This window comes from Rhamphochromis sp. 'chilingali' (assembly GCF_963969265.1).
Source record: "Rhamphochromis sp. 'chilingali' genome assembly, chromosome: 20".
NCBI classification, from domain to species: Eukaryota; Metazoa; Chordata; class Actinopteri; order Cichliformes; family Cichlidae; genus Rhamphochromis; species Rhamphochromis sp. 'chilingali'.
In genome coordinates, this window is record NC_137947.1 from 16,972,658 (window position 1) to 16,985,448 (window position 12,791).

The following is a 12,791-nucleotide window of genomic DNA, read 5'->3' on the forward strand; positions in this document are numbered from 1 at the left end:
GCTGTCAATTATGCCTCTTGGCACTGAGCTCATCAGCTGTTCTTCAGACATTGTCTTTGAGCATTTCATTACACAGATGAGCTGACACATTATGCTTAAGTAGAGGTGAGTGAAACTGATCTTTTAATAATGGTAGAAATGCAAAATGAAGCAGTTAAGTAAAATATTATAAATATAATTTATAACTTTACATCTAATTTGGATGCAAAATGTCACTGCTGTGTTTTCAAGGAGATTCAAAAGTGGCCTGTGGTGAATGGGTACAAAATGAGACAATCTCTTCAGTATTCATCAATCTCCTTTCAGACCACTCCTGGAAGTACTCAAACACAATAATTGGCACTTTTTCACTACTATGGCAGTATCACCATGGAAACGGCTATGAAGCCTGGCTCCTTGAGTTCTGATGTTGTATACTCTTTGACTCTTAGAAACGGTGAAAATGAGGCAGGCATGAAATCTCAACGTCACTCCTCACCTCCCACCTGAGAGATGTAAGAAATGTTTAGGCGCTTGTGTTTGATGCAGAGATTAGGGCTCTACGCTATTTGCATGGTAGATTCAAAAGAGACAAACACTTTAAAAACTGCCAAGCAGATGACTACAAAGCTAATCACAAACCACAAAGTGGTCAACATGAGAAAAAGCACTTTTTGTCTAAATAAAATAAGAACTAATGTGTCCACACACCGACTCCTGTTCCTTCAGATACTCCACAAACAAAAGAGCACTGTCACTCACCAGATCCACGCCACATCTCAGATAGGTGGCAGTCCGTTTCCCCCGGCTCTTTGCACAAGTCCACCACATCCCGGCACAGCGTCTCCGGAGTAACAGGAACCTCAGTAAAATGCTGGTCATTGTTACTGAGGTATACAGTCAGGAACATCTGGAACAGCAGGCGAGAGAAGCAGATAACCCAGTAGATTAGATAGAGCTAATTAAGATCACAAGCGAGAGGATCCTGTTAGAGTTAGTAGAAGTAAGGTAAACATAAAAGTTCTCTGGAATTGGTGTCCAATTTCCTCTTGGTTCATTGTTTGTATAGACTGTATAATATGTGAGCTTCACTGATAGCAGATCTGCTTCCCAGGTCTCATACCTCTGTGTCAACAGAAAAACCAGAGGCCAGATCTTGAAATTCCATTTCACTCACCAACTAGTGCTGTCACCACTGTGAGAGATCCCTCCATCCCAATGTAAACACACTAAAAAACCCCGTCAAGCACTCTGAATGAGCAAACCGCTAGGTTCTTATGCAAGTGTGTGACTGACAGCTGCTCAAGGCTGGTTTATATCAATCTACACAGAAATGGGCAATCTCAATGAAGCAGTTTGTAATAAATTGGAATTTGTATGCCTCCAGCTACTGCAGAAAATAAACACACTGACACTGAGCAGAAAATTGAGCTGTCTATCAGCAAGGATCCAAATGCAGACAGTCACCTACAACCTTTTAAAATAAACTCTAAAAATCAATACTTATATGGGATATTACTCATCTTTATAGCTATAATAGGCAACAATTGTCAAAACAATTAAAGTAAGAAGGGCTGAGTCAAACAAAAGCCTTCACAGATGATTTAAAAAAATATGCATCTGAAATGTGTGTGATATTCCAAAATCTATATAATCGCTGACAGGAAACACAAACATCAAAAGTCAGTGTACGAGTATCATACATTCATAAAAAGATAAGCGCTAAGAAGCTTAAGGCTCGTAATGGAATATGCCCCCAATCTGTAATATGAGCACATAAGAGGAGTTGATAAGGCAGCAATAAAACCAATTTTCTAAGGTGTCTTAGGATATTGCATGCCTTGAACATACTGAACTGTTTTGTTTCAAACCCAGGTTTTTGCACAGTGTCATGCCTTCACAGTGACTTCAGACAGAGTATCCTGAAAAGCGTGTAACTGTAAAAGCGGTATTATTTTAAATGCCCAGAACCTCCAGGTTACACTGCCAGGTTTTTGTACTCTGAGTTGCTGTGAATAGCCATGCCTACGGGGGCTACGGTGGAAACATGAGGTCAGCTAGGTCACAGGCACAAAAAACTTGAAGGGGGTAATCATGCAGAGCAGCTGGTGCAGAAACAAAAGTATTTGGGTTGCTTTTTAGCTGTGGTGTGTACTGCGCCAAAGAGCAACAGCCTTAGGATAAGGGGCTTTATTCCCCTTTTCTTCCTCAAATGAAGCTTACTAAGTGAGTGGGCAGGTGAAACGCTCCCTCTGAAGATCTCCTAAGCAACATCTACAACCAGAGGTTTGTTTTATCACACAGAAGGTGGAATCAACGGGCACTGGCCTGAGTCAGAGGACCTGACTCAACTGCCAGAATCAATGGGGATGCAAATGAAAGATTCTCATGAATAGAGCAAATCAGCTGTGAGTCATGCCTGTCAGTAATGTAGAGAAGAGAAAGCTGTAAACAGAAAGCTGTGTTTCTAACCAAAGACCACCCTCTGTGGCAGAACACTACCCTGGAAAGTAAAACTAAAATGGGGGCTTTTTGTGTCTGTTAATTAGAATAGTTTAAACATTCATGCTAAAACAATTAAAATCACTCATATAGTCTGCCTTCATCAAATTATTTCAAAAAACAATTCGTAGATCTTTCAGAATGAGACGGTGACATCATGAAAACTTCCCAGAAATCCAAAGTGCTAAAGTGAACCTATTAATATTTGGAGAGTGAAAGAGAGCACTGACAGATAGTAGGAAAAGAAAGAACCACAGATGGGAAGAGAATATAATCTCGGGCGCTGGCAACGCCCCCACTAAAATCCAGTTTGCTGCAGCACTAAAGTTGATGATCCAAGACCACCAGTATTCACTTCAACTATCCATCTAGATGACTTAGCACTTTGCAGTTGACCTTCATCCACCTAAAGCATGTGGTCACTGCTTATTCGCTATGATATAGCACACATGGTACAAAAGCTGTATAAACTACAAATACAAATACAAAAATCTATGAGACCAATTTTCATATTGTTTTGGAAACTTTGAAACATTCAAAATGACGTGTGGAAACACATTCCCTTTAATTCGTTTTTTGTCTTTGATCCTTGCAAACCTTTTAAGGTCTCAAAATGATAGGTCTTGTAGACTTTTCATTACAAACAAAGCAGTGCATGCAAGGTAAATTACAGGAATTTATTTTATGTGCTGCAGTAAATATCAGAAAAGTGTTTTCATCTTTATAATTTATGGTCTACTCAACAATAAGCAACTACACCGCAGACCCTCTTCAAGTTTTAAGAAACGTACCTACTCAGACAGGCAAGATTACCATAAGTAGGTGTTTGACTCAGCCAAACAAATTGAGTGTTCATTAAATATTCATTGATACAGCAGCAAGTAAAATTAGGTAGCTCAGTAACAGCCTGATAGGTACAATGCAAAATAGACAAACAGTAGCTCAACAGCCTACCAGAAAATACTGCTTTGTGTAGCTTTATATAGTTCGAAGGGAGCTGGCAATATCATGATTTTATGTGACAATGTTTGACAGAAATATGCTCCACTTGCTTTCTATTAGGTATGGAGAGGATGACAGAAGCAATTGCTGAATTGCACTTCCCTTCCTATTTTATTTTAGAGAGCCCTGGGGAAGGAGAAGGGACAAGCTGCCTCGGCTGCTGTGGCTCACTATTATAGCAAAAGATTTCCATTTCCATCATAGCATCAGCTAAGTCAAACCTGTCTCCCAGGGTTTTGAGGGTGATGTGGCAGCTCAGAATAGCAAACGGACAATTATAGCCAATGCAAAGAAATATGGCCATAATACTGCTGTCTACACTGTAGATACCCTCAAAGCAGGGCAGCTATATGGTTAGGTCATTTTATCGCAGGGATTACGTTAATCCGCTGTATAAAAATATAGCCTTTTAACAGCCTGCTGGCTCAGGGGACAATAATAAGCTGAAACACACTAGCTTGCAGCTAGGCTATGGCCATTATGTCTTACTATATTATAGGATCATGTTTTTTTCTTGGAGGTTGAACAGTGGCCTGCAGTGAATAGGTGCAAAACAGTCTGACCATGTATTCTCCAAAAAAAAAAAAAAAAAATTAAAAAATAATAATAAACTGCCACAATTTTAAGAGTCGGCGTAGGATCCTTTGTTCAAGATGCAATAACACTGACAAGACTGTGTCTCTCTCTGACATGAAAGGCTGTAACATCAAAACCTCAGACAAAAGACACTGCAAGAGGAAGACATCTAAGAGTAGGAGAGTGACTGCAGCTGGCAATACTTGAGCTAAAAGGTTCAGAAAGACAGAGGGGAAAAAACTATCAAAGATATGCTATCCTGGGTTATTTCACTGAAAGTGGCTTCTTTGTCTGCGATTCTCCTATATCCAAGTTAAATGAGCTCCAGTCCCTTTAGGGCGGTGGAGGACAATTCTGTCAAATTCTGTGTACTGAACAGACAAACTATGAAGTTTAAAAAATAAATGCTGATTTTCTTTGCCTTTTGCAGCGTGATTTGGATCCTTAAAGCAGATGCCACCGGCTGCAGACCTGAACAAGCTTTTCAAGCCTCTCCAGTTCAGACAGGGCACTGTGAGATGACTTGAGTTTAAATATCAGCACTCTACCTGTAGCCAATTGCACAAAGGAATGTTCTGTGTGTGTGTGTGTGTGTGTGTGTGTGTGTGTGTGTGTGTGTGTGTGTGTGTGTGTGTGTGTGTGTGTGTGTGTGTGTGTGTGTGAGAGAGAGAGATTGTGGCACTCCCACTGATTGTTAAGATAAGGTTCATGCAACAGAGAGAACAGTTTACAGGCATTTTGTCTCTTGATGTTCAATGTGTTAGGTTAGGACGGGTCAAAGGAAAATGAAGTTAGAAAAATACTCCTTAGATAATTTGACTCCTAAAAGCATATCATTCTTCATGTCCCACCTTGAAAATCCACTCTCTCCATCTGAGGGTCAATCCTCCTGCAAGAGTCTCTTAAGGTAATTGTCCAGATGCAGTTGTTCACATATTGAGTTAAGAGTGATCAAAACTGCATGCCGCTGCAGTTTCCAATTTCCGGGAATAACACACGAGATTGTACTATAATTCAATGACTCTGCAATATAACAATTACTACCAAATAAAAGTCAGTCCTGTCACAGAGAATTTATTATATAATTAGCTTCCAATAGACAAGTACAGAAAACGCAGTATCTCATGTACTGTCAATGCAAAGAGTAGCATATAACCAAAGTTAAATTCCCACACCCATCCCCTGATGACTATTAATGGGTGAAGTATTAAAAGGACCTATTAATACTTTCCTTGCTCGTGTATTTTAACTGTCACACTTATAGAAATCCAAATTAAACATAGCAAGTATACAAGAAGGTCATTGTTTAAATAAGTAATCCCAGAGTCAAAAGCTGTTTCTGTTTCAACTAGGTCAGTTTTGTTACTGCTTGGTTCTACAGGGTGTCACTGAAATTGGATATCCCTAATATGGTCATCTTGGACACACAGCATTTCCTTAAACAGCAGCCCTACCCACCTGCTGGTCAAGCGTTCTGTTTGAGAGGAGGAGCCAATCAGAGAAAAAAAAAAGTTTCAGACAGAAGCTGCAGAAGGGCCCAGTATAAAAAATGAAGCCATTATTCTGAATTGCTCCTCATATAAAGATACTCTAGTAGAGTCAAGAATGTTTCTTCTCTCTGTTAGCCCTGCAGACAAGCGACCTGTCTGGGGTGTAACCCCCATCTCTCGTGCAATGGAGGAAGAAAATGGATGGATGAAAACGTGGATAGCGTCTCCACTTCCAGATTGTTTACTTTTCAAAAATCAATATTTTGTTTACATCAGCATAACTAAAAACCAACAGAAACACTGGACATGGTTAGCCTTCGGATAGGGCTAGGTGAAAAAAGATAAAGACAGTTTTCACAAAGTAAATTTTCCTTGATAGAAAAACGAGACGCGGTCAATATAAAGTCAATAGAATTCATTCCATCCACGTTTTGGCACGAAAGGCCAATGGCAATGACAATAGTGCTGTGCTGAACCAATCTGACGGCTGGAACAGAGTTAGAAAAACATCAGGATTGGTTGGCCCTCAGTGTTGGAGGAACAGTTGACAGTAGTATATGTGCTAAGGACTCATCCAGGCTGGAGAAACTGATCAGGAGGGCTAGCTCTGTGGTCGGCATGAAGCTGGACACTCTGGTGACAGTGGCAGAGAAAAGGACATTAAAGAAACTGATGGACATTATGGACAATGCCAGGCATCCTCTGCACACGGCCATTAACAACCAGAAGAGTCTGTTCAGTGACAGGTTGCTTCTCCCAAAGACAAGAACTAACAGACTTAAAAACTCCTTTGTCCCACACGCCATCAGACTGTTTAACTCCTCTCTGGAGGGGAGAGGGAGGGGAAACAGGAGGACAAAGGAGGGGGGAACAACTAAGCTGTAGTGCCTCTTCACCTCACTGTACAATACCTTGTGCAATACTTTTGTAAATAGTCAACGGTGCAATAGACTCAATACTTGAAATGTGCAATTCACTTGTATTTTTATTTTTATTCCTATTTATTCTATTTATCCCCTTCGTATATTTTATTTATATTGTCTCTGTATTTATATATATATATATATGTGTGTGTGTATAACTCTGTAACTTCTGTCGGTGCTGTGCTTTTTTGGAAATCGAATTTCCCAGAGGAACCCACCCGAGGGATTAATAAAGTTCTATCTAATCTAATCTAACATTTCTCTCAGAGAACTGTTAGCACATCCCTTTCCAGTTGTACACAGAGCTGAACAGCTGCGTCATACTTTAGTACATCAGATTTGTTATCAAGATTTGTTATGAAAAAAAATCATGTATAAGACTTGATTTCATATGGATGAAATTAGTAAATAAATAAGATACACTGCCCGACAGGTTAAAAAAAATATATTAAGACGCAATACCAGTTCCTTATAAACATATGGAACATGTAACACAATGCCTTAGGGGAAATGGAGTGGCTGGGAAAGTGGATAGTATGATAGCAGCAGAGGATAACAGAAGCCATATCTTCAAGTATGCCCGAGGGCACTTCACCTAAGGGGTGCTGGACCTTCTGTCCACACACACTTTCAATTACAGATATTGCTGTAGTAAGCGAATGAGTCAACTAAGTCTTGTTGACGGAGTCACCTCTGAATCTAATTAGCAAAGGTTTGTAAGACACTGCAGCAGCATCTTCCTGTGTGTGCGTGCCTTAGTTCTCTCTGCCTGACACAGTTCCAGATTAGCAGTTCTTCAAAAAGGCGAGGCAGCATAAAACTCTATGAAACTGAAACAGCTCTATGCATTATATCTCTTCATCTCGTGTTCCCTCTCCCTCATTTTCTGTGTTGCATTAGAGGGATGAGGTGGCACGGGAGAAAAGGTCAGGGGTAACAAACAGCAAAAAGCACAGTAGTCTTATTCAGCTGCAACATTCGGGGGGGGAGCAGCTTTTACAGTACATGAAGCTGCAGAAAGCTTCCATCACAAAAGCCTCTTCTCTATGTCTGCACTGCAGTACTTAGCCTATCACTTCATAATCTGCGGTCTTGCAATGCTCTTCTATTTTTGGTCTATGTGATGAGAGAGTTCCTACTTTCGGCTTATCTGGGAGATAAGGGAAATGGGAGTCAAAATTAAGCAGAAAGGAAAGGATGCATCCTTTTTTTCCCCCTTTTCCAATGCCTCATGACTCTTGGATGAAGATGTTCCGAGAACTAGTCACAGCCTGAAAGTTATTATAGAAAATACAGATACTTAAAATATGAAGAGTGCAACAAAAACTGAATAAAAATGCCCACTGTGTGGGATTTAACTGCAAGAAAACTTACCCTTTATCAACTCTTATTTTATGCAAAAAACAAATGCGATTCAAAATGTAGCAGTGAATGATGCCTTTGTGACCTTTAATCAGTCATATGTAAAAATGAAACCTTGGTGAAGCAGCAGAGTGAATGACTGTAGTCTTACCAGTACAGAAGACCTTTGCTACTAGAGGAACTTTTCAGGACTAAATTATACAATTTGTTTCCACCAAAAAGTCCCTGCAGCAACGGAAATAACAGAGAGCTTTGTGTCATCAGCTATTTTGCCCATCAACACTTGAAGTTGTTGTACGTTCTCTGGTCAACACTTGACTACTTTAACAAAGTAGATGACTAGCAGGAATTTGGCAACCAGAGACCAAAGAGCATCTCTTGTATTCATCAACTTCAAGCAGTGATAGACCAAAAAGCCAGTGGATGATTCCCGAGCTAAACTTTTGTTCAATTTTGAGAGCAAAGAATACCAGTGATTGATATATGATGGGGTGGTAAATACATTATATAGGGGGTATCTACATAGCAACCAACGGTCAGGGACAATTGCATGACAAATAGCTTCCTGTGTAGACTGCCCTTAAAGCTGGATCCACCCAATCTGGGTTGTCACCATTTTTTTTTCTCCACCCATTGCTCCTTGAAGTTACTGAATGTCACTGATTATCTACAGTCTTAGCTTCGCTGCTAGTCTCTTCCCGTGTTAAGTAAATGCAATGTGAAAACTGACCAAAACTTCTAGTTTAAATCTTTTGTTCCTTCACACATGTCATAACTACCATTATCAATAAATCTATGTACCGTACTGGTGATAAAGCAAAATGAATGTTTGCCATCAAACAAAAAACATCCTGTGTCAAAAAAAAGGAACTGCATCCTGTTTATTCATTTCCCTTATCATTGAGATAGGGGTCAGCTATATTAACGATTTATACAAAAGGACATTTTGCTTCCTGACGTTACCTATACCCCACACGACCTCCCTGTTCATTCAGCAGCTCAACATTAGTTAGAGAACTGTCTAATGTGAAAGTGAGTTCTACTGAAATTTTGCACCACTTTAATGTACATTTACCCTTTTCAAATGGATCATTCCCAGTGAGCGACTTTGTATTCAATTACTGTAATCTGACACCAGCTCAGGTGATTCCTCTCAGAAACCAGGTGAATGTAGAGTTGTTGTTGAGGCACTGGTGCACAGCACAATCTAACAGTATGCATTCAAGAAGATTATTCAGCTTCTCTATAAGACCTGTGGTTGTAAACAACATGGTCACCAGAGCATTCAACCATTCACAAGAACTTCCTCTTCACCTTAGAAATTATTTTGTGCACTCCTTTGATGAAAAAACAAAATATTACAGGCCTACTGTGTTTTTACACAACTGTTCTCAGCTAACAAAGGTCTTCCTATCAATCTTCTTCTTAAGGATAAAGTCAAAACATGAACATCCTTGTCTATCACATGTGACTATCTGCTTATGTAACCAACACAACTCTCCCACAGAGTAAACACAAAGCCTGTGGCACTCAAAGAGAAAGCCTGCTCAGGTTTCTGTTGACACATACAGCAAAATCAGGCTTCCCACAGCATTAGCTCACTTTTCCACCATCAAAGCACCACCATAAAGTCTAGGCACACTGAGATTTGATGATGTGGAACCAAGACACGGTACAAATGTGAGCAGTGAAAGAATGAAAAACTAAATAATGTAAGCCAGGTGCACAAAATTGTATCTGTTTGAAAATCTACACACCGAAGCAACATGCATCATGGGAGAGGAATGAGGAAGTGTTTGGTATGTGAAGCGAAAACACAAAACACAAAAAACCCACAAAAAACCCACAACAAAACAAACAAAATGTATTCTTCCAGCTTGGTTTCTGTTATTTTATGTTGTCAATAGAGTATAATTAATCTTGTCAAAAAGTGGACAAAGAGAAAATATGGGCTAATAAACCAGCAGAGAATTCAAGCCTAAATGTGACATTAATTCATGTGTGCAGAACAAAGGCTGGTTTCAGGAGAGATAAAGTAAATCAGGAGTAAATGAGTTATTCCATGCCACGGTTTAATTAATGGTGAACATCACTTATCAGGGTATTGGCACAGCACAGGCAAACACACACAATGTACCCACCACAGCACACTGCTAAAGAGTCCCTGCAGCCCATTGTGCTCAGGAAACAGTGACCCCCTATTTACCATCCCAGCAAGCAATTACGACACTCCATTCTCACTACCCCACAAGCCCCTAGCCTGCACGAGCAGGGTCATGGGCTATTGGTGTAATTTATAAAACAATACCTCACATCAGACACATCTACATAAAGACCAGTTTGTGTTTATCAGCGAGCAGCAGGAGCCGTATCCTATTTACAGCAAAAGGACATAGAAAGATATCCTCAGGTGACAGAGATGGAGCAAACGGGGTAATTATTAAGGGCCAATAAAGAAACAGCTCTGTTATGTAAGGGTGACAGTTTATATCAGTATCCACTAGGAACAAGCTTGGCAATAACAAACAAGTATGTGCCAGTAGCAGACTGAGGTCATGCGCCAGACAAGAGTCGTCCGAACACGACTCTCTCCACTGCTAAGATGATTAATTCAATGAAAGAACACAGGTAGCACAGGTTTGAGGAGAGAAGGGCCACAGTAGTAGATCCTACACATATTGTGAACAGCTGTCATCAGCTGTTCACAATAAGACAAAATGAAAATATGACCATGTATCATAGTTATCTGAATTATTCAAATCAGAATTAAAGACATAAACTAAAGGAAAAAATATAGAAATAACAGGTTTAGCTACTTTTTGAAAGTTATTATTAATATTATTTTATATCATCCCTTTTCCCTGAGGTGTTTTGTTTTGCCATATGGTAGTTACTTTACAGTTATCCTACTTTACTTAAACAATTTTGCATCAACTTACCACCTCAAGTTTTCTTCTCCCAAAATTGGGAATGAATAAAGTAGAATTTATTTTTAATGAAACATGGTAAATTTTAAAGAAAATTGTGGTAGACAGTGCTAAAACAGTCTGTTCATAAAATAACACAAAGAAAACTAAACTATTTTGATAAAAGATTAAATAACTTCCTATGCTACCTGGAAATCATTTAAATCCTCTGCTGAAAGCATGGCAACTGTTGTTACTAACACCTAACTGTAATGTTATTAGTTTACTTCATGTATGTCACAAAATTACCATTTATTTTTATACCTTACTGAGAAAATATGTCAGTGACCTCTAACTCTGTTCATATCCTTGATTTGGTATTACAGGGGTAGAGTGGGCAAGGTTTGAGAAGTACGGTTAATTGTTTTCTTATTTTGGTTTATAAAGTCTGTATTGTATTTCGCTATGAAAAAAATATTGAAAAAGTCTATAATCATTTCAGCTTGCAAGAATCAAAACAAATATCCACAGACTGATTGGGAAACTGTTTCTTAGTTGCAGCTCCATTTTCCATGAAACATTTGGGTAATTAGAAAATATGCCAGGGTTAAATGTTTACTAGTTTGGGGGGGGGTTACTCATTAATCACCATTTCTATTTGTTAGGAAGGTTGTTTCTCTACACTGCACACACGCAGGCAGACTGCTGTGTGCTGCCCTATCCACACATCTAAGATAGTGCTGAGAAAGAGAGAGAGCCTTGCACTGCAGCAAAAGCAATGAACCTCTGATGATGTTGAAGATGATGGGGCTGACAGAGCTGAGGATAGGTCCAGTGCCAGCCAAGAACTGACAGGTGAATCCTGCCTATATACCGACAATACTTGAGATTACGACTGGTTTATAGGTGACTAAGTCTTGTATGAGTGTAAAATCACATGGGGGAAACACACTAACGCAAACACAAGCATCTATGGTAGCCAATAAACTTCACAACAGACGGCTGTGTCGACATAGTAATGACACAAAGTAGCAACCGCATCAACTTACCACCTCAATTTAAATGCCCAGGTAATTCACAATGATAGCGCCGCAGCGTGATACAATATCGAAAACTGGGGGATTGCGCAACGGGACAAGGTTAAAACTTGTAGCCATGAAAATAAAATAAAACTCACCGGCATCATTTTAGCTTCGTACCGCATTTAGCTAACGCACACAGCATGAATCCCCGCTGGCAGTTTCGACGAAGGCTGTTGGGACTGGCGATCGCTGTAATCCCAGAGCCTAAAGCCGCGACAGGCAAGGCTACTTTCTCCTTCTTAGGGAGGGGGGGATCCAGTCCTGCGTTAAAAAAGGACAACACAACAAAACATGGTTACGCTCTAAAATTCGACAAAAAATAAAAAGAATACAAAAACAAATAGCACTAAAGTTAACTGCATCTCGTGTCGTAGACCTGTTGCACCAGATAACGAGGCCTTCACGGCAAAAGTTTCCGTTGTGGTTGCGCGAGCATCGCTTTAAAACTTTGTAATGCTCGCAAAAGCGAGCGCGAGGATCGACGTAAATAAAAAAAAAAACAAGGTTTGTGAGTGGGAATACACACACGCGTTTAAATGGAAATACTTAATAATAATTTTTTTTAAGGTTTTACTCACCAAGAAAATACGTAGATAATCGTCTCGAAACCCAGTAGAATGACAGCGTAGCTCGGTCGCCCGCAGGCAGCCTATCCCAGAGTGACGTAGCGAGAGGAAACTCATTCCACTTTGGAATTCAAGCTCCGCCCCTGCCGGAGCATAAAACACCCCCACCGGCTAGACTTGTATACTTTGTGCCTTGACTTCTGTCTTAATATCAGAATCGCACGCTTAATATTGAAACCATGTGCAAAAAAACAAAAAAAAAAACAAAACCAAACATTCAGTGTGTTCAGCAGTTTCTCAGCAGCAGATTAAACTTAAAAGAGCAGAGGTAGGAATGATTCCTCGCCAGGACATACTTAAGATGTATCACTCCGCCAGTAATCACAAACTGAAAGGTGAAGGT

The 12,791-nt window shown here is 39.8% G+C and overlaps 1 protein-coding gene across 2 annotated transcripts in view; it reads right to left on the reverse strand.

The window, feature by feature from the left end:
* Positions 1-12,556, reverse strand: part of LOC308387856 (apoptosis-stimulating of p53 protein 2-like) — a 29,588-nt gene extending 17,032 nt beyond the window's left edge. Inside the window, exons 1-3 of one of the 2 annotated variants that reach the window (XM_080868186.1) lie at positions 12,401-12,556; positions 11,918-12,083; positions 742-889 (exon numbers count right to left, since the gene is read on the reverse strand). In XM_080868186.1, coding sequence (XP_080724312.1) covers positions 742-889; positions 11,918-11,944 — 175 coding nt within the window. In that variant the 5' untranslated portion in view covers positions 11,945-12,083; positions 12,401-12,556. The remainder of the gene's footprint in view (positions 1-741; positions 890-11,917; positions 12,084-12,400) is intronic. The other variant, XM_080868185.1, reaches the window with a different exon arrangement.
* Between the last annotated feature and the right edge of the window lie 235 nt (positions 12,557-12,791).